Source organism: Penicillium mononematosum, assembly GCF_028829835.1.
Source record: "Penicillium mononematosum strain IBT 11891 chromosome Unknown utg000005l:1.0-9366267.0:1.0-9372171.0, whole genome shotgun sequence".
In the NCBI taxonomy this organism is placed as follows: Eukaryota; Fungi; Ascomycota; class Eurotiomycetes; order Eurotiales; family Aspergillaceae; genus Penicillium; species Penicillium mononematosum.
The window spans coordinates 4,913,389-4,938,596 of record NW_026643275.1 but is presented as its reverse complement, the minus strand read 5'-3'; the positions used below and the strand labels follow the sequence as shown (position 1 = coordinate 4,938,596).

At 48.4% G+C, this 25,208-nt stretch overlaps 7 protein-coding genes across 7 annotated transcripts; 3 read left to right on the top strand and 4 right to left on the bottom strand.

Annotated features, from left to right (window-relative positions):
* Positions 1-240: 240 nt before the first annotated feature.
* N7519_010032 (uncharacterized protein) lies at positions 241-1,347 on the bottom strand (the record flags this gene model as incomplete). The annotated part of the gene is made up of 1 exon (XM_057296805.1): positions 241-1,347. The coding sequence occupies one exon, from the start codon at positions 1,345-1,347 to the stop codon at positions 241-243; it is 1,107 nt and encodes a 368-aa protein (XP_057144687.1).
* A 2,674-nt stretch (positions 1,348-4,021) lies between these two features.
* Positions 4,022-8,138, bottom strand: N7519_010031 (putative cytosolic regulator Pianissimo; the record flags this gene model as incomplete). The annotated part of the gene is made up of 4 exons (XM_057296804.1): positions 4,022-4,223; positions 4,280-4,440; positions 4,492-6,330; positions 6,387-8,138. 4 exons carry the CDS (start codon positions 8,136-8,138, stop codon positions 4,022-4,024), a joined length of 3,954 nt encoding a protein of 1,317 aa, XP_057144686.1.
* Positions 8,139-8,715: 577 nt separating this feature from the next.
* Positions 8,716-10,699, bottom strand: N7519_010030 (prephenate dehydrogenase (NADP(+)); the record flags this gene model as incomplete). Its single annotated transcript, XM_057296803.1, has 7 exons — positions 8,716-8,871; positions 8,949-9,080; positions 9,140-9,739; positions 9,798-9,946; positions 10,008-10,119; positions 10,179-10,239; positions 10,605-10,699. The coding sequence occupies 7 exons, from the start codon at positions 10,697-10,699 to the stop codon at positions 8,716-8,718; spliced, it is 1,305 nt and encodes a 434-aa protein (XP_057144685.1).
* A 411-nt stretch (positions 10,700-11,110) lies between these two features.
* Positions 11,111-11,751, top strand: N7519_010029 (40S ribosomal protein uS11; the record flags this gene model as incomplete). The annotated part of the gene is made up of 3 exons (XM_057296802.1): positions 11,111-11,180; positions 11,244-11,316; positions 11,439-11,751. 3 exons carry the CDS (start codon positions 11,111-11,113, stop codon positions 11,749-11,751), a joined length of 456 nt encoding a protein of 151 aa, XP_057144684.1.
* A 699-nt stretch (positions 11,752-12,450) lies between these two features.
* Positions 12,451-13,860, top strand: N7519_010028 (AAR2 splicing factor family protein; the record flags this gene model as incomplete). The annotated part of the gene is made up of 1 exon (XM_057296801.1): positions 12,451-13,860. One exon carries the CDS (start codon positions 12,451-12,453, stop codon positions 13,858-13,860), a length of 1,410 nt encoding a protein of 469 aa, XP_057144683.1.
* A 321-nt stretch (positions 13,861-14,181) lies between these two features.
* On the bottom strand, positions 14,182-15,502 carry N7519_010027 (branched-chain amino acid aminotransferase, cytosolic; the record flags this gene model as incomplete). Its single annotated transcript, XM_057296800.1, has 3 exons — positions 14,182-14,355; positions 14,417-15,018; positions 15,088-15,502. The coding sequence occupies 3 exons, from the start codon at positions 15,500-15,502 to the stop codon at positions 14,182-14,184; spliced, it is 1,191 nt and encodes a 396-aa protein (XP_057144682.1).
* A 6,261-nt stretch (positions 15,503-21,763) lies between these two features.
* Positions 21,764-23,964, top strand: N7519_010026 (putative C6 transcription factor; the record flags this gene model as incomplete). Its single annotated transcript, XM_057296799.1, has 7 exons — positions 21,764-21,850; positions 21,968-22,651; positions 22,705-22,856; positions 22,916-23,086; positions 23,140-23,232; positions 23,316-23,486; positions 23,553-23,964. 7 exons carry the CDS (start codon positions 21,764-21,766, stop codon positions 23,962-23,964), a joined length of 1,770 nt encoding a protein of 589 aa, XP_057144681.1.
* Between the last annotated feature and the right edge of the window lie 1,244 nt (positions 23,965-25,208).

Sequence of the window (25,208 nt, the reverse complement as noted above, 5' to 3'; positions counted from 1 at the left end):
AGACAGGCGGTGAGGTAGGTGGGGCCATAGGGCAACTATTTCCATGGCCGACAGTACATTGAGAGGGCTCTTTGCATATTCACCTACTATTCTAAGACAGCTAATTGAAAAAGTCATCCTTGGTAAAGAGTAAATTGAATCTGTTCTAACGATTCTCCTCTTATTATGGAGAGACATCGATGGTGAAATTCGCAGATATTATACACATAATCACGAGACATGAGAGACGTGACAGATCATTCATAAGCTGGCCTCTAACGGTATGCATTGAAAGATCGGCTGCCAAGTGCTGCTTTCCTTGTCATACTGGTTTCTTGAAAATCCCAGATATAGTTGGTTCGGACCATGTGGAAACGGTGCAATATCTTCCTCGGTGATCCATGGAGGTTGCCACTCATTCGGCCTGAAGATACTATAGTCATGTATACGAGCCTCTTCAGGGATAAGTGCTGCTGCTTGTGACCCGCTTGCCTCAAGTGTCATTACAGGTTTGTTGTCGAGAACTTTATGAGAAAGCGATGCTGTATTCTCTTGCGTCAGAGCAAGGCCATAGCCCTCCTCCAGCTTCATCAACGCTTCTGACAAAAGAGCCACGGGGGCGCATTTGAAAAATCCTTGTATTGGAGGCGCTAGCCGCAATAGATCCAAGGCCCTTCGACGCAAGTTTGGGTCACGACATCTCAACACAGTCATGGCGAGAGGGACACCCACACCCATCTCAAAGGTGAATGGAGGCTGGGCCCCGTTTGAACCGGCTGAGGCGTCGAGAATCAATCTAGACTGCTCGACGATAGTAACAAAGTCTGCGAAATGGACATCGAAAACGGTTTCCTGTTGCCTTAAGCATCCTGTCACATAAACCAAAGCAGCAGCATGATATGTGAGCAGGATGGGCTCTGGGTATATGGGGACAGTGGGTATGAAGCTGCTGCTTTGACAAAGATTGGTGTATGCCCGATGCCACTCAGTGAGACGGGTTCGGAGTGCTTCTTTTTTTGCGACCATTTCTGGGCTTACAGCGGACTCGCTACCAACTGCCCGAAGGTGTAAGTTCGCCTCGCGCTCAAAGAGGATCACTTCCGCGGCTAGGGCGGACATAATGGTTCTTGCGGAATCGACAGATGTGAAGCCAACGCTCGTATCTGTGTCTACAAATCCGAAAACTTCAATAGGAAACCGAGTCCCCGAAATGGTCAGGGAACTTGTGCCCAGTCGTAGAAATAAGGGCACAATGCTACGTTCCAACAGAACAGCCTTACTGCTAGATACTCCTCCATGGCCGACTTGGGCACGGAGATCAAGTATCAAAGCGATACCCTGTCGGTAGAGCTCCAAGGCCTGTTCCATATGTCCTTGGATCGTCTCCACGCAGATAAATAGTGCGCAGCTGATGAGTGCAATGTATGGATCTGCACTACCCCGCTGAATCTGCGAAGAAACGCTAGATATTGATCGTGAATACCATGTCAATGCATCCTGTTGGGCATTGCTAAGCAGCCACGCTTTATTTCGGCGATCTCTCAAAAAATGAAAGTCCACGCACTGTGTCGGATTTTCGTACAATGTGCTAATCGCAATCATTGCATCCCACACAGCGGGCTCACTGCGGCAGATCTGCGGAACAACCCTGTCCAGAAATCTACGTTCATTCCACCTGCGAGATGCTGGGACACATGTCGGAAGTAGTATTCAAATGCGCGACGTTCTCGTCGTCCTGCATTTTGAGACGACAGTGCGTGGCCTGGTGCTAAAGCAAATGGAGAGGCAGCCCATGGAGATGCCCCTCTGTCCTCATATCCACATTTCCGTCCTGTGGTAGAGCAGCGAAGGCAACTTGGTTTCTCCTCGTCACATTTGACTCTGCGGATTCTGGTGGGCGGTCAGAGCTAGACTCTGAAAATGACAGCGGGAAGTCTTACTTGCAGGTTTTGCACCCAGATCGAGATTTGACAGCCCCTATTCGGTGGCTCATACCTGAACCTTAGAAGGAGATAGGTTCATGAAGGCATAGAGCTCCAGCCATGGGGTGAATGTGATTATTAAGTAATCACCCCGTCGGGTCCCGCCCGCCCGGGCACCCGCCCGTGGACGGGTGACATGCGCCCTTATAAAGCGACGGCCATCGGGACCTACATATCATAATAGAGACAATATAGCCACCTCGACAGGTCTACTGCATCTTGTGGACAGGTTAAACAGTGCTGCAGGCAGTTCCCTGATACTAGCCAAACTTTCAAGGGTGTTATATCACTCCCCGAAATGTATCGCAACGAAATATCATGACACAGAAGGCTTGAAAAAGGGGGCAAATAACCCCACGAAGATACAAAAGTGAAAAAATAGACCATTCATTCCTATTCATGTGCAGCCCTACATTATAGGCCACGATGGACAAAGAGCTAACCGTGGTGAACAGTTGCTCCATACAAGACAAATCAAAGCATCAATGTTGTGGAACCTTGCCACCGTGTGTTTTCTTAGAACTCGTGTTTTCCCAAACGAATATAGAATGTCCCTGACTGAATTGACCTGTACAATTTGCTGGACAACCCAATCATCACTGGTGGCCTGGGAGTAGCTATCACCATCTGTATTTTCTAGGGCTGCCGTGCCAAATGGAGTTACTGTGAGTAAGTAAAACATCCACCCGCAGTCTCAGCCTCCGGAAGGGTGTGAATAGCGTGACTAGTCTGAAATTTTTCGCCTCTTGAGGTGAACTGAATGTGGGGTTGGAGGAGTGTCCTACCGATGCGAAGCGACCTGCAGTCATGTCCATCTTCGTGTTCGTAAAGTCCATGTAGATCATTAAAGGTCCAAGCGACATTCCATGCCTAGACGAGTCAGATGAGGACTTCCGTTTGGCACCTAGGCGTTACGCAAGTCTTTTATATCCACAGACCCTTGCGTAGTGAATATTTGGTCGTGAGCAGTGCGTGTCTGACAAGACTCAATAGAAGCGAGCTTGGGCAATGTCGATCCCTTCCATGTCAGAGTCCATTTCAGAAATCTCAACAGATACAATTAGAATGCAACTGGGGTCTTTCTTGTCCTCAATAACCTCCACAGTCTTTCCCTTGAGGTTGGCAATATATTCTCGGCCGTCCACGGGTGCCTTGGCCGAATTCAATATAAAAAGTAAATACGCATGTACAATATATGCTGCCAATGAAAAGAGAGACAATTCTTGCCCTAAAATAGAACTAGCGGTATGATAGGCCATGTAGATCAACGGCAGAACACGAGAACTCAAGAGGAAAACCCCGTAAAGCGGGCCCTTAAAAGGACCAGACAAGTCGTCTAACTTGTCTGTAAATTCCAGCTTGTACACATCCACTTGAGGCTTGAAAGTTGTCGAGAGGATCTTGAATATCTACCCCTATAACCACAAGGACCCTATTCTGTACTATCAGGTATCAATCTCAAATTCGAAGTTCGATCAGTCCAGAGTATTGACAATTCTATACTTCGACTGTCTGCAAAGACTCAAATTTCCCGCCAATATGTTGATGCGTCAAGTCAGCCTTCTCTCGCTCTTTTTCCTGGGCGCAGTGGCTGACACGAAGTGCTACTTCTGCTCGACTGCTTCCTATCTCTCACCGGAAGCCCCAACACATTCCTGCGGTGAAAAATGCGGTTATCAGTACTACCACGACATCAAATGTTGGAGGTCGGACCATGCGATGAACGACTGCTTTAAGAACTGTTGCGAAGAGGGTAACATGGTGGCTACTCATTACAACTGTGACAATGTTCTTTCCGAGTGCTATTGAGCATGCCATGCAGGATAACCCGGAGAACTGCGTGTGGACATCATCTGGGCTCGTTTAGAGTCTTACTCGACAACAGATCCATATACAATGCTATTACTCGGACTAAGTTGAGACATTTGAGTATTTTTAGAAGTCATAGATTGGACATGCGTAAATCGTCGCTCGGAGTACAAAAAGCCAAACACCCAATCAGCCGTCTTCCAGGGTATATTGGCAGGACAGGAAAGTTCAAAAGGAAATGATCAGGGAGTTTATTCTGACTGGGAAGTAGTTGATGAGTCCGATTCCGAGTCGGAATCTTCGTCGAGGACAATTCGTCGCATGACACACTTGTCAAATAAGTCCAGGGCGAAACGTCGAGATGGAAGTCTGTAATGATGACTCTCCAGGATGCATAGGGTCTTGCGGAAGAGATGGGCTTGGTGGAATCGCTCGGGTTGTTTGGTTTTTAGGCTGTGAGAATTGTGAGCAAATGTGAGATGTCACAGAAGGAAAACTGCGAGCCTTACATGTGAAGATCAGAAGCGGCTCGTTTGGAGAGTACCGTGTTGCCCATATCGACGATCAACTTCAAGATCCGTTGGTTGCCAGGATCGGAGTCCGTGGTGGCTTCCTTGAGTTTCTCCTTGGGAGTTCGCTTCGATCTAAAATCAAAGCCAGGGAAGGAAATCTAGATGGATGAGCATAATTAGACGAAGGCGAAGGGACGTAAGTTACTCACCAAGAACAACTTTCGGAAATCGGTAGGGAGACAAAGTCCGAGTGAATCTCCCTTTTGGTCAACACCGGAATCCCAGCCCAAACTCTGCAAAACTTGGAGTCCGTGTCGACTGCGAGAAATCAAGCCCAAAACGAAGAAAGCAGTGCCCCGCATAGTGAGTACTCCTGCACTTGTTGCTATCTCCACGATCCGTTGGATAATCTCAGCATCTAAGAATGGTGCACCAAGCTCCATTGAGCCGATATTACCGACAGCCCAGAGACATCCTTTAGCTTTGAGAAGCATTTCGTTGTCTTCTTCGTCCAGCTTGAAATCACGAATCGTCCAAGCGAATTCATTGAAATGACCCGACTGCTCCAGCAGCTTACACCCCTCGGCTGTTCGTGCAAGTTCTCGGTAGAAATGCGGTGGTACCAACCCAATATCCTGGAGGTCCACCAGATCCTCGGGGACAAGGCTGCCACGTCGCGGTTGCTCAACGTAAGCTCGGGAAAGAGCAGCCTCAACAAGACCGACATAGCTATCGTTCCGGCCAAGGAACCAGTCATCCATCTCTTGGGTGATATAATCAAGACCATCCAGATAGTGGTATCCCACGGAAGTCGACAAGAATCGGAGAAGTAGTGGTGCACCGATTTCACCCAGATGATCTAGGGAGGGTCGACATTTGACCACGAACTCGAGATAATCTCGTTGATTGCATGCCTCTTCCAGGATTTTCACAGCAACCTGGCAGACCGTGACCTCGGGATCGTACAATTGGGTGACAAGAAGCTTGACCACCCATTCCGCATTGCCAATCGCCACGTGAGGCGAAAGTGCTACATCCCCAACGGCATATTTGCGTAGGAGTCTGGTTGCAAAGATCCGGATTTCCTTGGAGCCAATTGTCAGGGCCTTGGAAAGCATGACCCGGAGATGACTTTCGCGGCTGTAATCCATGTTTCCTAACAAAGTCTGAATGAGATCATTCCGATCTCGCAGCTCAATGATGTGGTAAAACATGTTAAGCATATGCCATCGTTCCATCATGAGCAGCCCGTTGACGTCGCCACTCAATGATCCTAGCATAGCAAAGTAGCCTCCACTTAGAGTATTGGCCATTTGATCCTTGGAGAAGAGCGGGGACGCAGACGTTAGCCCACTCATGCGGTCCAGCTGGGCCAGACATTCTGCAACCTGGCGAAGGAATTTGTTCTCGGCCAAATATTTGGTACCCTCGGGTGTCGTAACAAGAGTGCGCATGAGGACACAACCGGTTCGGACATACCGCTGATTTGCCTTTGTGTTTGGAACCATGGAGAAGCGATACTTGAAAGGCCGGTAAAACCCAATGAGACGTTTCATGAATTTGGAGCCTTTGATTGCCTCGTCCATTCTTTTTGGATTTGTGAGGGGACCCTCCACTAGGCGGTGGATGATGTCCCATTTCCACTTATTGAAGTTGACGGTGTTCAGGACATGAGTCTCTAGGATGGCATTGCGGAACTGGGTCTCGTCCATGGAAGGACTCATCTTGTCTTTCCCTTGCTCAACAGGAAGCAGAGAAACCGATAAATCAGTCTCCATGTTATATCGACCCTGTCCACTGGGATATCCAACGGAACGCGCCAATGTCCGATTGATACTATCGATTTGGAAGATAGTTGCAGTTGAAAGGTCGTGATTCTCAGTTTCAAAGTCGACTGCAGATGGTATTAGGTGTGGAAGCACTTGAAGTTTTGCGCTGACGGCTTGGGGTAAGGAATGATGAGCGAGCTTCAGAACCTCCGTTAATAGCAGAGTTGCTTTACGCCTGAGAGAGAGATCCGTTTCGTCCTCGATAACGTCGGAGAGAACCTTCATTTTGTCAGCTCTTGCTTTAAGCCAAGCCTAGAAAAACAAAGTGAGCATACCTTCGGGAGCCCTGCCTCGACCAAACCTGCCAATATGAGGGTAGAGAAATGAGCAGTCAGATCGAATCTGTTGCTATTAGTGTCGTTGAAAGCACGGCTGGCTCTCGATGTTTCAAGGTCAGAGCGAAGATTCGAGACTCTGCCATAAGTTGTGAGCCGTCTGCCCGCAAGGAAAGATGACGACCAGGAGGGAGGTTTTATTCGCAGAGCGTCGAATAATAGCTCCATAATCAGGTCTCGGGCTATGGGGTCATTGTAATGGAGCGAATCAAGGAGAGAACGCAACGGTTGTGAGTCATGTCTTGCAAGAATAACCAGCCCAGGCCAAGTCTTTAGCATCGCAGAAATTGCTCGCGCTGCAGACTTTAATCGCCCATTGCGTAGTGTGTCGGATAGTGAATCCGTGAAAGGCGTAAGAACGGCTTCAAGTTCGGACCCTTGGAGAAACTTTCGACTACGGGGAGTGTCCACAACATGTAGAAAACTTGATATCAGAGATTCCGAGGCGCCGAACGTCCCTTCTGCAAGCGCATCGTGCAGGGCAGCAAAACCACCGGCAGAAGCAACCAGTTCGGGGTCTTTGACCAACATCTCAGCCACGGTCATAATTGAAATGTTCCGAAGACGATCTTCATGATGTTCAGCAACAGCAACGATGGTCCGCACAACGGCGCGCGATATCTCTCGGACACCATCTTTGACATCCAGGAAGCCTCTCACAAACTTCAATGCCTGTTCCCTCTCAATGCTTGCTTTAGTTTCTTTAACCAGTGACAGTATCACAAGCTCATCGGTATGGAGTGCTCGGATGGTTTGTAGGGATTTGCGATCGGCGATGGCATAGCGTGTTAGTCGATAACCCGCAGCGACCACCTCTTTACTGTCACTCAAAAGCATGACCTGAACCCGTAGGCCAAAAACAGGCCACGCGAGGTCGTACTTCAGCGTGGGATGTCGTTTGAACAGTTCAACCAGGCTGTTGGCGCGCTCAACATAGAAATCAAGGGACATCCCCTCTATCTCCAAAGCCTGCAGTGTTTCTGAGAGGACATAGGTTGGCGACTCCACGTCACCGTCACCGCCTTCTTCCCCATCGCCGTTGACCGATCCGACGGCATCCTTGTTCCGAGATGGTGAGCGCATGGGGCTGGCACGGAAAAGGCTCGAAAGGCGGCTGCTGCGTGGAGGAGTCGATGCCGGCGCCTGCGCACGTAATATTTCTTCTTCCAGCTCATGCTGCAATTCGACCAGTTTGCGGTTCGATGAGGTCAATTCTGACTCGACCTTGAGACGTTGCTCTTTGGTTTGTTTCGGTGGTTTTGCTAGTAGTGCCTCCAGCATATTCTCGGTTCCGCTCTTGATTTTGATTTCCTTCGCGATCCTGTCTCGAAGGAAAGCCTGTCGCTCCTCGGTTGTGTGAAAATCCTCCTCGCCGATCGATCTGCTGGCACGTCTGTTGTATTGGCCATCCGCCCGGGGCGTCACGCTGCGCGAAGTCGTGCTCTTGAGCTCCGCACTAAAGCTACCTGGTCCACCAATGGAGGGTGCTAACGAAGGCGTTAATGATCCTCCCCGTCCGCCCATGTTGTTGCTCCCTCCAGACTCGGACCGCCTGTTCCTCCCAATCCGTGGGATACTATCCTGCCAGCTGCCATCGGCGGAGCCGCCATCGTGGCTGAGCGAGGAGCGTCCATCACCCAGAGCACGATGCTGAGTCGACGCGGAGTATGCTGAGTTGTGCCCGGAAGCCATAGAGCTCCATCTAGCCTTGGTGGCTTCGCTATCACCTATCGCAAGTGTTCTGAGTATCGGATGGGCCGCATTGAGGTCGCTTGTTTTAGCGGGAGGGTCGAGTGGAGCGGAGCAAGGGCAGTATGGGGAAGCGTAAGGGAGGGGCGCAGTCACAGGTCGCTTGATTATCAAAGGGAAATAGTGGCCATGTCCACCTGTATGAAGGGCGATCGGATGCTAACTTGAACAGAGCAGAGATCGTCGAACTGCTCTTGTTGTCCCACTACGAGTTGCTCGGCTCAACCAGATCTGGAGAAACAAACTGCTGACTAAGGAATCTTATCGCTCCAGCCCTGGAGTCAGGCTGCGACACCATGCCATGAAAGAGCAAAGTGTTTCTACTGAGGGGGTTGTTTTTTTTATTGGAGAATAGTGATCATTCAACCGATTTTGATTTAATTTACAATATAATCCCAGGATCATACATTCTGTTAAAACTACTTGGTATCTCGACCTTCCCTCCTAGTCTTGCTCGTACTGATAAAAATGCACCCACAGGAATACCTACATGTCGGTATTTTATACCGTTACCAGTTCATTAGTTATTGGAGGTGGTCTTCTCCAGTATGGTCTTCATCATCTCATTGCCAAGCGTGGCAGCTTCGGGGAAACGCGGTGCGAAGTACTCCGCAATCCGCTCAAACCGGTGACGGTAGGACTCAAAGTCGCCGAAAGAAACACAATCAGACCATGCCTGGTGAAAGCATCATGTTAGCATTAACCGCAAATCTTAGACGCCTACAGGCGCCGGGGACACTGTCCAAAACATACCCTTGCAGCAAACGTGAATTCCAAATCATCCGAGCGGAAGGTCTTGTCATCAATTGCGGTGTCCAGTGCCTCATCGAGGAGGTCCTGGTTGCGGAACAAGTATTCGGTCACACCCAACCAGAGACGGAAAAGCTGTAGGATGTTAATATAACCACAATCTGGCAATATCCTCTCCATGACTGGATACATACCGGTGTGGAACAGATCATATGATCATAAGGGACAATCCCGAGTTTCGACCAGCAGTCAACAATAGCAAGCAGACTGAGATGGCTGTTCGGTGGTGCCTTCTCACGCGGCCGATTGGACAGAGAGAACCGATCCAGTACCTCGTCCTTCAACAACAGGTCTTGTCCTTCGGAGCCAGGTCTGAAAACTGATGCACCTGCAGCCTTCACCCGACGCTTGAGCTCCTCCCTCTGTCCTCCAATCATCAGTTTGTACAAGTCAGTGACCGACTCGGCGTACTGGCGAATCTGCTGCTTCGCCGCTGGGTTGAGGATGGCGAGACCGGCGTAGACGTGCCATTTGTTCGAGTAGATGCGCAAGGTGATATTGATCTTGACATTCTCGATACCGCCCACCCATCGTCCATGCTCCCAGGGGAACTGATTGTTGGCCTGCCATGCGGTTCCCATGCTCAGGAAAGCAGCATGGGTGACAGCCTGTGTATCCGCGGTGATGCGGTCGTGCATCTCGCCAGTGAGATAGACATGTTTGGAGCCGAACGAGGAGAGGATGGATTCGACGAAGTTGAGGCTTTCGTCAGAGGCTCTGTGTTGGATGAAAACCTAGATCACTGTTACTAATGCATGGTCGAGAGGGTATAAGGCGCGAGGTTGGCCATACCAGAGGCTGACCTTGCGGATTCACTTTGGGGCCGTGTAGTGAATGGCAAGATACAATCTCTACATCGGGGGGCAGGTGTTTTTCGAATGCGGCGAGCTCTGGAGCTTTGCAGGACGTTTGACCACCGACGATGGCACCGACCTTGGTTGCTTGAATCCGAGTCAGAATGTATTTGGGTTAGAAGCACCAGGGCTCTGGTTCGACACATACATAACCCGTACTGTGCCACGACCTTATCGATGACTCCAGCCTCTACACTGTACAGAATGTAATCGCTAATTCTTGACACGAGATGTCCATTGGGGAATATGGTGACTCCTTTCTATATATACAATGAGCTTCTTGAGCTTTGAGTGGCATGATCCCAGCCGGGGGACGTACTTGAGAAGCGAACTCTTGTTTTAAAGATTCAAAATTCTCAGGTCTATCACACGCGTTTATCCTTGATGTCAAAATGCAAAGTTAGTTATGTCAGGTCTAAGGGATTAGTTATTATGAGGCCCAATGGGAATCTGTAAAATCTTTTCACTTGTTAGTGTATGTTTTCAAACAGCAAAGTGAAGGTGTATAAAGTGAGGTTTGAACAGTATCAGACAAATAAAAATTAAGGTAGCGTGGGTGTAACATCACCGACAGCCGGCTGGTTAGCCATCAACCAGAATGGTGTAACAGCGCCAGCCAAACCATACTCGAGCCAAATGCACTCATGTCATCATTCGAGGGGGATGGGCAGAGAAAGAAGCATGGGAGAAAAGCTTACCATTTGAGGCATATCGGGACTGTGTTGTCGAAGAAGGGTCTAATTACCTCCATCCTGCATCGCTCAGGCGTTGGGCATACATCTTGCCCATGTCGCCCATACCAATGATGCCAATCGAGGCATCTTCTTTGGTGCGACCCATCGCGACGAACGCGCCTGTAACTTCCGGGGAATAAGGTGTGGCCCTTAGAGCCAATGACAATGATAACCACTAGAGGTTATTTGGAACCGTTTTGAGGTCCAAACTCCTAAGCTGCTCAAGGCTGGGAAGATCAACTGCAATGTCGGAAGGAATTCAGTTGGGCAAACGAAAAATTTAAATACTGAGCGGAGCTAAGAGCTTCACCGCCCACCGGGCCGACTAGAAATCCGGATATAAATGTAGCACATTGAAGCCTGAGGCAGCGAGCTCGCTTGATACTGCGAACCAATCAGAGTGCGTAATTCTTCCTAGGGCACACACCCACTTTTTTCAACATCTCAGGTAGGATCAGTTCCGACTTTTCCTTTTTTTTCTGTATTCCATCCACACTAACCACCAACAACAGTCGCAATGGCCCCCAAGACCAAGGCTCCCGCTGCCGCTAAGGAGAACGTCTCCCTCGGCCCCCTCGCTGGTGATGGTATGTCATGAACAAAATCCGAGTTGAAGAAGTTGGGAAAACATGAGATCTAACTCTACGCAGGCAAGCTCGTTTTCGGCGTTGCCCGCATCTTCGCCTCCTTCAACGATACCTTCGTTCACGTTACCGATCTCTCGTGAGTCGCCCTCCACCCACAATTCTCTCGCATTCGAATCACCCAATTGGAGTTGGAATCGAGCGCAGTCGAGACAAATGTAACACGAAGGATGATGTTGGCTGACGAGTTTTTGATTACAGTGGTCGCGAAACCATCTGCCGTGTCACCGGTGGTATGAAGGTCAAGGCTGACCGTGACGAGTCTTCCCCCTACGCCGCCATGTTGGCTGCTCAGGACGTCGCTGTCCGCTGCAAGGAGCTCGGCATCAACGCCCTCCACATCAAGATCCGTGCCACTGGTGGTAACGGCACCAAGACCCCCGGTCCCGGTGCCCAGTCTGCCCTCCGTGCCCTTGCCCGCTCCGGCATGCGCATCGGTCGCATTGAGGACGTCACCCCCACCCCCTCCGACTCTACCCGTCGCAAGGGTGGTCGCCGTGGTCGCCGTCTGTGAGCGTGTGCTTGGTTTTTCCCTTCCCCTTGCAAGTCATTGCATCGCTGGATTGGAGGCTATTTGCGGGCTTGTCCTGCATCTGTGGATGGAATAAACGCGAGGAACGGCCTTGATCGCCTGGTCTTCAATTTTTTTCATACGCTGAAAATCAACTCTCTTGGGTTTTGCTGTTGGATTAGGTAGTGCTAAATCAACAACTTTACCTATATATCTTGGGTTATTGTAAGCTCCTGATGATCTCAGTCGTAGAATGGTAGTAGTTATAGCATATCTACATTTGCGAAACCCGGCATGTGGGAGGAGCATGGAGGCTCAAAGTTCCTAATTGTTGTGATACAGGAAGGTTGATTCTGTATCTTCCTTAGTGATATAGTTGCTTGAGGCCGTAGATTCTTATTTCTCTAAAACAAAGATTGATCCTCATAATACTGCAACGAATTAACACAGCTTGACAACGGATATAGGCAATTCTATGATGTTCTAAAGGATATAAGTAGATAAGATCTGAGCTAAGTCGGGTTGCGGAGAACCAAAAAAAAATAAAAAAATCGCCTCCCGTTGATAAAAGATAGAACGGTGTTTATCCGACAGCTCGGGCAGACAAAACTACGCAATCGCTTCCAACTTTTCATCCCTCCTCAAAGCTCCAACCTGTGCGCAATCCTAAGCACAAAGCCCTCGAATCCGCACACGGGCACAATGTCCACCCACCAGCCAACCCCAACAATCCTCCTCCCAGACCTTCCTCCAAAAACCCTCGTCGGCATCGACCTCATAACCTTCACATCAACCCCCAACTTCCACGGAATCCGCGACCTTTCCCCGGGATGGCACTTCCTCTACACCGGCGCAACAGAGACGCTCTCTCTGCGCAGCGGCGCATGGTTCTATATCGGTGACATCACCACCGCAGGGAAAGGTAGAAACGACACAGCGCTCGTCGCGCAAGGCCGAAATAAAAACGGAACCCAAGCCGCACTGGGACCGGAGATCTACATATGGAAATGGGATGCAAATACAGAGTCCCTAGTAGCACTGGACAGTGAGAGCGACTCCGCTCGCCAGGAGAGCATGCGCTACAAAGCAAATCTGGGTTCTGTGTGGCAAAGTGGAGGGTTATTCAAATATCGCAGCCGGATTGCACCCTCTATGCTTGTCAAGCCCGTGACGGAATCAGAACCAGACGAAAAGAACGAGGAAGACCAACCGAAACCCCAAATCGAAGCTCGCATCCAGACCGAAGACGATGCGCAAACCGAAGAGAGCGGGCGGAGGGATTGGTCTGGACTAACGGACCGGATCTCACCGAATCTTCTATCGCGCGTTATCGGGGACCCGGAGGTTGATGTGGACGGTCGTCCGCGATGGGTGTTGTCGTCTGCTTCGACGGCCAACCGTGACGCGGATCATATTCCCGGCGTCGACTCGCCAGCTGAAGCGTTGCATGGGCCGGAACTGAGCGAGGAACCGGAACGGGAATTCGGCTTCATCCCAGTTGATTTAAAGCGGACGTGGAGAGAAGGCGCTGTCGGGCGTGAAAGGACGGAAGCTGCGAAGGATCGATCTTGGGCTTTGGGAGACTTGATCGATCGGTATGCCGGGGAGGCTTCTGGGGGGAATCAGTTGCTTGGAGAACTGCAGTTTACGTTCCTCATGGTGCTAACTATGATGAATTACTCGTGTTTGCAGCAGTGGAAACGGCTTCTTGAGCTGATTCTTACCTCCCGGAGTGCAATCTTGGATAGAGAGGCGTTTATGAGTGAAGTTCTTCGGATACTATCGCTGCAGCTGCAGCGATGCGACGATGTTGATGGTGGACTGTTTGAGATTGATGGTGATGAGGGCGGGGCGTTCTTGCGCAATCTCCTCATAAAGCTTCGTCAGTCGGTCGATGACCTCGTTGGCGATACTGGATCCGAAGTGAAGTTGGAGCTTGACAAGCTTGAAGAATGGGTGAAGGCAGAATATGACTGGGAGCTGCATCGTGGGGCTGTCGTTCGCCGCGGTATGCTCCAATTGGAGGATGGTGAGCAGGTCGAAATGGATTGGGATGGGAATGACGAAGACGATGAGACTGGAGAGTACGCTCCGATGATTGTCGATATGTGAGATGCGAGAGTAGGACATCGTATTTGGTTCTATTTCTGCGCACTGATGAGAATATGTAAAGTAATTGACAATTTCTTTTTGATATCCAGTTTTCAAATGCATTTACTGGCGTCTTCTTTACATTCTGCAAATCTATTCATAGCCAAATGACAAACATTGAATGAAACAGGCCGGTATTCTATAAATGCGGTCTAAAATCTATATACAGTCCAACCCTAGCATCAAAAGATACCGACGATGCTAAGCTTCACAAACCCGCCCAAGAGGCATCAACCGAACAGCGAGTCTAAATCTAAAATCATCTACCAACGTTTTATCCATCTATTTTTCCTCGTTCTCGATGGTGTAAGCCCAGTCATGCTCTTCCTTGCCGAACATAATGGCCTCGAGCCACGACTTGATCTGCGCAGCGTACCCAGCAGGCTCGCCGTTCGCACCCAAGGTGTTGATATCGGTGTTCTCGTTCTGGATCATGGCAACAGGAGTAATGAAGTACTGATTGGTGTGATGTTAGCATATGAACTCCGACGAAGAACCAGACAATTATCAAACTTACAGCAGTGCCAGAAACGAACGACTCAACAATACGGCCCTCCTTGGAGGCCTTCTCAATATCATCAATGGTCAAAGTGCGCTCCACAGCCTCAAGCGGCGCAAGCTTGCCAACAAAGTTCTGCGACAAACGCTCGCGCACGAGCTCCAAAACACTGCGACGGGTAACACCGGGCAGAATAAGCTGGTTCTCAAGAGGAGCAGTAACAAGCTCCAGCTTGCCTTCGGTATTGTGCCAGATAATAAAGAAGTTACTGGCGCCAGCCTCGGTGACCTGACGGTCCGGGCCGAACAGCCACAGGATCTGATCGAAGCCCAGAGCCTGGGCCTTGCCGTGAGCCTGCAGGGAAGGACCGTAGTTCGCACCGAGCTTGGCGTAGCCGAAGCCGCCGGGCCAGGCACGGATGGTATCGGGGGAAGAGGCGTAGAGTCTAAGACCCTTGCGGGGCTCGGCTTCGGGGTCCTTCTTCATTTTGGTGAAGTCAGGCCATGGGACGGCAATAATGAAGAGGAGGGCTTCCTTGGGCACTTGGACGCCGAGGTGGGGACCGTTACCGATAACGGTGGGACGGATGTAGAGGAAAGAACCGGGGTTGGGGAGCCAGCCTAGAGATAATTATTAGTGAATAGCTCTCATTTATATTGTAGGCAAATGCCGCCGATATTGGAACATACGGGGGCCGTCGATCTGCAACAGCTTGGCGACAAGCTTCTTCACCTCGTCGTACTTGAATCCGGGCAGCGAGGACCGCTGTGAGCTGGAGTTCAAACGCTCGCCGTTGCAATCGGGGCGGAACAGGCGCAGCTTGCCGTCGTATCCGCGGTACACCTTCATGCCCTCGAAGCACTCGGTGGCATAGTGCAGCACCGATGCTGTGGGCGGGATGCTGAGGTTCTGGTAGGGCTTGACCTCGGGGGTCTCCCAGCCGTTGGCTGCGGTCCATTTCACGGTAACCATGTGGTCAGTGCAGTGGGAGTGGCTCAGCTCCTCTGGGGAGCCGGGCAAAGGCACATCGCGTAGGTTGGTAGAGCGAGTGATGTTGAATTTGGAGCCATCCAGCTCGGCAACGTTAGGAGCAACAGAACCCATGATGATATGGTGGTATGATCAAGGTTCTTTTCCTTGAATATGGGGGAGGAGAGGTTCTATGAGTCACTGACGGTCAACGGATGATCTCAAGGGGGTAAAATACTAAAATGAACCTACCTTTTTAGAATATGCATTTCACGAAAGAGGATCCCCATTGTTCTTTATAAAAAAAAATCGGTTTGCCCCGGAGAACCTTGGAATGCCCCTCTTAACCATCGTCGACCCGAAAAAAAAAAAGTTTTCTACCGCCGAACAGTTCCCGGGGATGTCGCCTCGCTCTATTTTGCCACCAGAAACACTTTCTACATTGCACACACGTTGTACAAATATTTGTTGGGTATGTTGAAAAGGGATTGCTTTCTCTAGAACTCTAATACCTAGTCAAACCCGCCTTGGACTCTACTATGAGCAATTCTTTGAGGGATCAAATATTGGCTATCTCTAGGCCCACTTCTGGCATTTCCGAGGCTAGCCGCGTTGATATACTTCAAATGTTCACTTACAATATTGTGGTCTTCCAAAATTGACGTTCTAGGATTTCATATTGTTATGGTATCGTTCATACTGCTTTGCAAGATCTTGCTGATTTGTGTAACTAAGTTGAAGGTCTTGGCTCTTTAGTATATCCAATTCTTGCATCCTTCACAGCCTCAAGCTCTGCTTTAGGTAATGTACAAGGAGCATATTAACTTCCACAGGATACACAACTATATATAGTATATGCAATTGATCAAGCATAGAAAAACAAGGCATCATGGAACACGCGGAAATGTTATCTTTGTACCCCAACCTATACCAATCATGACGAACTTGCGAACAACCACCCTGAAACTCGCTCAACTATCACACGAATTAAAAGAAGCTGTTTAATTAGATTCACCGACAATCAATTATACAGCTTAACATCGAGTAGCATAGATACCATATAGACATTAGATATTATTAACCTTTCTGTACATTATATATAACACAACTTGTATATTTACCTAGTCAACTGTTTCCATCAAAACTAAACAAGACAAGAGGACTGAGTCCCAGTTTATCTCCTTTCTTTTGTTCTATATCAATTTCGAGACAACCTTGGAACATCCATGCACCACCTGTACGTGAAACTCTATTCAACCAAACTCTATTCACCTCACGTGGCAGTCAGATTCTCACAAAGAGAAAAGGCCACTAACATCCTCCGGGCAATGGTTAGGTACACGACCCCTCATTCCAAGACCCGGAAAAGATCTGACTCTAAATCCTCATGCCCTTAACACTGGTTGGGCCGGAGAATATATCCGTCATCCAACGAAACTAACGGCAAAAGCTCGGCCAGGATCACGCAACCCCGCATATGATATCTGCAGTGACCCAGCTGTTATCCACGACAGTCTACTGGCAACATGCTAGAAGAGACTTTTAGCCGGAGTTGCTGCCCTCATATCCTCAAATAAGTCAGAGCTACTGCCATGGCCACTATAACTGTCCATTATCGGTATCCGGTACTAACGCATTATGGTACAGAAGTCATCAAGACTAATGCTTGCAAGGCTTGGCTGGACGGTCCTACTGAGACGCTGGAGATATTTACACGGAGGCAACGTTGACCGAGGCTAAGGCGATGCACATGGACCGAAGCGAGCTTCTGTACAATCACGGCCCTATGTAGAGCGTTATCTTGAATGTGGAGCTAGACTCTTTCAGGATATGGGTCAAGTGGCCTTCATAGCCAGATTAGAATGCAATGAGGAGATATTCAGGTTCCCAGCGTAGTACATAGAAAGTGTTATAAGTATTCGATAATTCCTTTGTGTGTCGATGTAGAAACTTTAGTTTACTATGCGACTCGACTGGGATTTGGAAGATAAACATTTTTATTATACTGAAAAGCTCGCAAAGTGACATTGACATTGACTAAGGATACGACCGGGCCACAAGTCATCCAAACCAGGTCAAATACGAATCGACGGCAAACTTATTTATTGTATTTGTATGGCTTGGACATACAAGCGGTAGTGAAGAACTTGCTAGAAAGGCCTTTCACACCTACACATATAGGCATTTTAGTCAATTAGGGTTCTCACAGACAGCACCGCAAATGAAAAACCCAAGATGCATCCTACTACCTTTAATAAAGAACGAGGAAGGGAGGAATGTAAAATGGATAGTGCTTGATGCAAGAGCTACTGTAGATGACGTGATCAAGGACGTTAATATTTCGATCACCATTTCATCTAATCGAGTCCTGGAGACTTGTTGATATGGAAAAATTTGCGGGAAGATTACTTCTGTATTATATCCTATAGTTATATCCCATGGATACATCTTTTATTATACTTAACCGAAAAAGGCAAATGCCCGCTGACCCCTATGATCTTGCCACGGATAATTCTACGATTCTAACTGTCTCGGGGACTGACAGACTATCGGCGACAGAGCGCAAAGGTAAGGAACATGGCATGAGCCATGACTACATAAATAACTGTATGCGCCAAGAAGATAGACTCTCGACCCGGGATACAATATACAACACATAAGTAATGATGGGGATGTCGGGTTCATTGTTTGCCTACAACATGCAACAAAAAGAACAAATACATCTGTTGGGGACCTTGATAAAACTGAGACTGCTATATCAGAGCGATTGGTCGGTAGATATCCCCGCCACGAGGCCTGCGTGTACAATCTAAGAGGATAGAGGCGTGATCGACCAACCTCAAGGATGGCACTGCCATGATATGTGACATATCTCAAGCCAATAATGCGGACTGGATGCTAACATGTGCATATGCTGCAAGCATCGCTTGTTGGTAGTCCGATGACCCGACGATTGGATACAGAACCGACCAGGTTGGAATCAAGGGGTTTGTCACAGAAATGAAAGCCAACCAAACACCGAGCCGTAATATGACATATATGATCTGGCAGTATTGTTTGACTCGCAGTGCCTGCACCTGGCTGATCTCATCCTAAATATCGTAAGTGGTTCGAGAAAAAAGAAAGGAAAGTAGCAAACATGGCCTGCGTAATCTGTGTAGGAAGTAGAATGGCAGGTGTCAGAAACCAATCCACCCGTGGGGATATGCAAGAGCTGGGTTTATTGGGACAACAAAAGCAAATACTATATTGTACTAATCCGAATCCTTGGCAAAAAAAGATTGCCCAGGTGGGATCCAGATTAGTTAAATACCCCGCTACCTAGGTACAGCTGCAATGCACTAACGGGCCGTGGTTCTCTGAAAGTAAAAAAAAAAGAGTTGGATTATAAAAAAGCTAATTGAAGGGTCTATCACTACTCTATAGAGAGTATGGATATAGATTATAATATGAATTATACGAAAATGCTAGTTGAAATAGACCGGAAATCTCAAAATGTCATCCGGACAAATATAGTAAACCTAGTTAAAGCGGGGGCCAAGGTGACCGCTAACGGTGAACACATCCGACCAACCAAAGGAGATTTATTATATCCGAATGAGAAAGTAAGAAAGTAAATGACATCAACCCCATATACAGATCCTTTGTATACAAGGTACAAGGTCCAGCAAATTATAGATAAGCACATGCAAATTTCGAAGTTTGAAAGTGGTCTGGTCCAGAACATAAGAATCTAAGTTAGCATCTCAGCAAAACTATAGGATAACCGCGTTTTTTTGTGCTGCATCGCGCTAACTCTACTTTTGGCAGGAGTGTTTTCCCGCTATCTCCTAGATAGGCGAGGGGGCTTTCATCACATATGCAGGTGATAGACATTTGTAGACCACGTTACATTGCAGCCAATATTCACCTTCCTGTACTGTACTCCGTACATTGGTTGCAGAAAAAAAAAAGGATTGTTGGGAATTCAATGCCCAAGACACGGGAGAAAAGAGGGGATCTCAGCCGCATAGCGGATCTCACTGGCTCCCTGGTCTCGGCATCTAACCAGGACTGGAATTTGTGCGGGGGGCGAAGTACATCTATCCATGGATGTGTTTATTGTATATCTAAACAACCTCAAGCGATAGGATATAAACGAACGGAACAAAAGATCCGTTATCTTAATTTTCAGTTTACCGGGTGCGTAAGCGGCAGTATGCGACTAGCATGTATAATTCATCTAGGCTCAAAGTCGGAAAGTTTACTTTTCCATTTTGGGGGTTTTTTTTTCTTTTATTTTTTGAGAAAAAAAAAATCATTCTCCGCGGACCTCACTAGAAAAAGACTAGTTGGAACGGCCCGAGAATCTGGGTGAATAGTGCCGGGGAGATGTCGTGTTGGGAAAGGTATCCCATATGTCAGTACTAGTGTGGTATACACAATATACAAGATACGATACTGTAGTATAATAGAGATATCGAACGAAAACTTTCGCTCAAACGGTCAGGTAGTTCTGACATCCAAGTGAAGTAGTGCAGTATCGCCAGCAAGAATGTAAATTAAGCCAGTTGCTTGATGAGTGATTCAGAGTGATTGACCAAATGCCAAGAAAGGAAAATGCTTTTCCTCTAGTGATTCCGATTGGCTGTTGTTTTAACCGCCAATGAGAAACGTTGGAAGAAGTTATGGGGATGTATCAAGTAAACACTGAAGGGGATTTGTCGAGAGAGTTTGGTGAATATCATTACGCGGAGTACAGAGTACGGAGTAGAGGATCCAGGTAAGTATCGAATTATAATTTAAGTCTAAAAAGGGATCGGTACTTGGTAGATCCGGTAATGAGGTTCAAGATGTTCTTCCCCCTTGAAAATCCCGATTCGATCCACAACGGAAAAGACTTTGGGACGGGACAAGGTTCCAAGATTCTACTCCGTATGGAGATCCACAGCGTGTACTCCGTACCTAGGTAGCAGCCCTGAAGCACATCTCGTGGTCCCATGAACCGGTGTGCTGGAATTTTTGCTCCATGCGAACCCTGCCCTTTGGATCATTTTTCCAAGCCCAGGTTGAAATCGAGATTCCCATCTTAGAAGGCTGGCGTGAGCGTGGCTGGTTAGTAAAAATGATATTCTCCACAAATGCAATATTGACATAGGTGTGAGTTTTTTTCCTTGTGATATATGCTGTATGTCATCCCAATTAGTTCATGAAGGAAAGTGGCGAAAAAAAGGTGGAGGTTATGGAGGTATATATGATTGACATAGGGGTTTCCTATACAAGATAACAAATCTGGCTTCAGTCTCCAAGAAACCTGACAGTCCTGAACATTTATCAGGTTTGAAGTGGCGGCATCTCCGATGCCACTCTTTTGCCAAGAGAGAATCAGACAGGGGGAAAAGTAGAAAGGGTCATAGTCAAGATAGTCAAGGTCATTAGAGTAGTCCAAGTTTGAAGCAGATCACACCATTCTAAGACGGCATGTATTCCGAGAAAGACATCCAAATACTCCGTACATACCATAGAAGATTGCGCACTCCCTAGATTCAAAATATTCTCTTTTTGGGTACCCCCGTACTGATACATCCCGACTCCGTACACACGGTGCTGCTTTTTTTCTCAATTAATTTTCCTATTTCAAATTTTTTCCCCATTTTCTTTCAATTTTTTTCTTTCAAATTTTTGATTCGCCATTGATTTTTTTTCTGGATTAGTATCCCGTTGGGTCAAGCTGGCCCCGGGCTTTCCATATTCGGTCCTCGATCTCCCGGATCTCTTGACAGTATCCCTCAGGCTACTCGATGGCCCCTTCGTCCATCCGCTGCATATCATCGGCTTGTATTGATAAGTTGCTGGATTTGTTAGCCCTCCAATCATTGTCGAATTCGAGCTTGGGCTACCGGGTTACCCCGGTTGTGTGACGGGCGTCGAACATCCCCTTCTGTTTGCCAACGCGACCCTCTCGCTTTTGGGATATTGTCACCTGCAGGTGGACTCTGATCATTTCGACCGATTCCAGAATAGTTTCTTTTAGTCGTGCCCCACCCTCATGCGTAAATAACGCACCGCACCGTGACGCCCGTACCATTGCGACATGACACTTACCCCCTTCCTGACATCGGGCTGGTGAGACGTTGGAGACGTCGAATTCGATGGCCCATAAGAAGGAACGTTAGGACCGTGCTTCAGTGCTGTATAGAAGATCGTCTGTCCGCACCACTCGAAACATCAAGTCAGCGTTGCTTCATCAAACAGACTCGCATTGCCGAAGCTTCAACCGCGGTATATTTCGGTCAGACATCTCGAACCACAACTTTTTGGAAACCATAGTCCACAAGGCTGATCTTTTGAAAATGAAGATGACCCCCCCACGAGAACACGAAACAATTTCCGGCGCTGGCACCGGGGCCGCCGCGCATGTTCGCCCCGCAGACGACGACTGCTGTCAGTAGGCCAAAGAAGAATTCCACGGCTTGCCTGGCATGCAAGGCAGCAAAGAGGAAGGTGAGTTGGTGCATCGGTTGATTTCTTTCTTTTCTCTTTCCCTTTCCCTATCTCTTTTTCTGGCTTGTACCATATCTTGGAGAAAAATGGCTAATTGTTGTGTTTCGCTCAATATAGTGTTCTGGACCGGATGCACCGTGCAAGGCTTGTCGGTCCACCAACACCGAATGTCACTTCGATCCTAGTCGAGACCTCAGACGAAAGGTTGCCGTCAAACGGACGATCCAGGAGCTCACAAACCACAAAGATCTACTAGAGTCTTTGTTAAGCACCCTCGGGTCGGCTGACAAGCTCCAGTTTGACAAAGTGATGGATCTGATTCGGAAAAAGGCACCGTTCCAAGATATCGCCCATGCTGTCGGAAGCCCGGCCACAACGTTCGGTGACCCCCAAGAGTTGTCCAATGCCAGCAAATTGGCGATTTTAGAGTATGGGGAGAATCCCATAGAAACCTCGGGCAACGGAGTGAGACGGCCGTCGGACCCTGGCAATATAGCAAGCTCACCAGAAGAGATTCCAAACATGAAACCCCCGCAATGGCCGACAGTTAGCCCTTACGCTCGTGTCACACTGGAAAGCCTCTGTGACATACCTCTCTTCGAGGTGCCAGCAAAGCCCTGGACAAAGGTCACAGATGATGGTTATCTGGTCTCGCACCTAGTCTCACTCTACTTTACCTGGGACCACCCATGTACGCAGTTCCTTGATCAGCGCATCTTCCTGCAGCATATGAAACTCGGTGACCGAAGGTCGGAGTTCTGCACGCCCCTTCTCGTCAATAGCCTGTTGTCAATGGCCAGCGTATGGATCTCGCAAATATACCCCCCTGCGAAACCATTAGCTAACCCCGATAGACCTATTCTGATAGCCCTGATGTTTTTTCCATCCCCGAGAACGTATTCTCGCGCGGTCAGAATTTTTTCCATGAGGCACAAAGACTGTGGGAAGTCGAAGATGACGACCACGACCTGCCTAACATCCAGGCTCTCCTCTTAATGTGCTGTGTGTATGTTGTCCACTGGTTTGTAGCAGACCAGCCATGTCCACGATGTTGACTTTTGGCAGATTTAAATGCCAAGGACGAGTCAAGAAAAGTTGGATGATGCTTAGCCAAGCCGTTCGGTTGGCACAGGATATAGGACTCTTTGATACCCCAGCAGTGTCGAAAAAGGAGATGTTGCCAGAGATGGAACGTGTTCGTACGATTACTGCCTGGGGTGTCTTCAACATGAGGTCGTAAGTGCTGCCCATCCTTACAGAAACGAGCAATGTCTAACTAATTGGTGTAGACAAATGTCGATTGAGCTGCAGAAGATTGCTCCCTTGGAATATCCCACGTCCGATGTCAAACTGTGTGGTAACGAAGACTTTGACTGGACACCGTACCTCGCTCAAACAAAATCACATATGACAAAAAGCCAGCACGTCTCCCTGAAGTCAGGGAGGGACTTGCTGAGCTCACCAGAACCTTAGTCGATGCCCAAAAACTCATTTCTGAAAGACACCGCGGCACCAATCTTGACGAGTTGTGGAGAAAAGCTCAGGACCCATTCGACCGTTTGACTGCTTGGCTGCAACGCTGGCCGAGCGTGCCCGAGATACAACCAAATCCGGTTCCACAAGTCCTTCTCTTGCGGTAAGCATGATTATCTTCCTCTTGCATGCACCCTAGTGATTGTTCCTGTGCTGATGCCTCGTGAAGAATAAAATGTCTGCAGGCTATCATACATCTGTTTGAGATTTTGAATGACCCTCATCAGCCACAGTCGGTTCGGCAGGCCCGGTTCTACCAGGTTAAGTCCGTCGAGGAAACGGCGCAATGTCTTCGCATCCATCGTCAGTCATATGGCCTCAAGCATATACCCAGCCAGATAGTCGATGCCATACAGACGGGCCTTCGGATCTTGGTTCCCCAACTGGAAGAAAGTGACGAATCAAGGCAGGCGTTTGCCGAGCTGTGTCGGTTTGGAACGGCTCTTAGTCACAGGTTTAAGCAAACAGCCGACATGATTCATGAGATCAGGAAGAACGCGCTGCACCTTGGCGTCCGATTGCCATCTGAGGTTATTGCAATCTTCGACGACCCGGAACAGTGGAGGAGTCTTGAGCCCTGAAACTTAACATGGCCCCTGTGTTTGTGACTGTATGAATGCGTCCATGCCGCTACCATATGAACGATATTGGAAGAAAGTTCATCCTGCTGCAGACTCGGGTGAAATGAAGGTGGAAATCCGAGGTTGAGGTATTGTGCCGGCTGGACTTGAACGAGGGCGTTGAGGAAAAGCTGCAATATCCTATAAAACCGTCACGGCAGAATAAAACGTTGACATTGGCCCACTCATCTCTTCGGTAATGGCCAGTGCAATCTCTGCCTTCCCGGCACTCGGCTGGAGACATCACCGCCTGTGGCTTGGAGCGAGAGGGGAAAAAGGGGGAAAGAAGCGGCGACGTTGACCGAGGGGGAAGGGCAGGTAGGGGCTGTCATCTGCAAAATAGTGTTAGCCGATGGCAGGCGACCAGTTGCTGGCCTCTGATCCACCGGAAGTCTTTTCCCTAAATATTCCACACCTGGCTAGTTAATGAAATCACATACTCGAGAAACACAGAATGTCTCTAGCGCTCAACTTCGCACATTCCTCTAGGAAGTTCAAAAATGGGTACTGAGCTGAACTGACCTGGTAAAATTGCTAAAGCCAACCGTCCTCTGTCTGCTGTGACACCGTCGGGCCCTATTACGTCTGTCTTTATTATTTGGAAATACCATACACTTTGACCAGATTTGTAGAGAGTCTGAATAATTACACCTAGTGTACCCTGGGGTTAGTCTTTGAACAAGGGGCCGGAGCAGGGAGTATATTATACAAGGTCACTTTTTATATCAAGACATGGAACAGCCAGCGAGCCAAAAAAAAGTACCAAGTCAGTTTAGAATGTCTAGAGCCACTTCCATCAACATGTTTGTACACTTCAGGGATATTAAATCCTTCATTCTACTTATTGAATTTCTAATTATATATGTAGGTATTTACGTACTTACCTAGCTAGGTAGTTGCGAAGCTATATCGATGTTGAAGTCTATACGAAGTGGAAGTAGACAGTACAATAATTTCCCGCTAAAACAGGTGACGGTCTCGGTACCCTATACTTCCACCGTACTGAGTGCACCGTGCACATAGCCCGCACAGCTGAGTCATCACGATACTTATGCGCAGATAAGATAAGCACAAACACCCAAGCGAAAACCCTCAAAATTCGACTTCTTTGGCAAATCGCACACGCCGACGCTATCCCACCCCCCTCCCCACCGCGCCCCTTCCGCTTCCTCACTGCCGTTTCATCTCGGCATCTTGCTGCATTT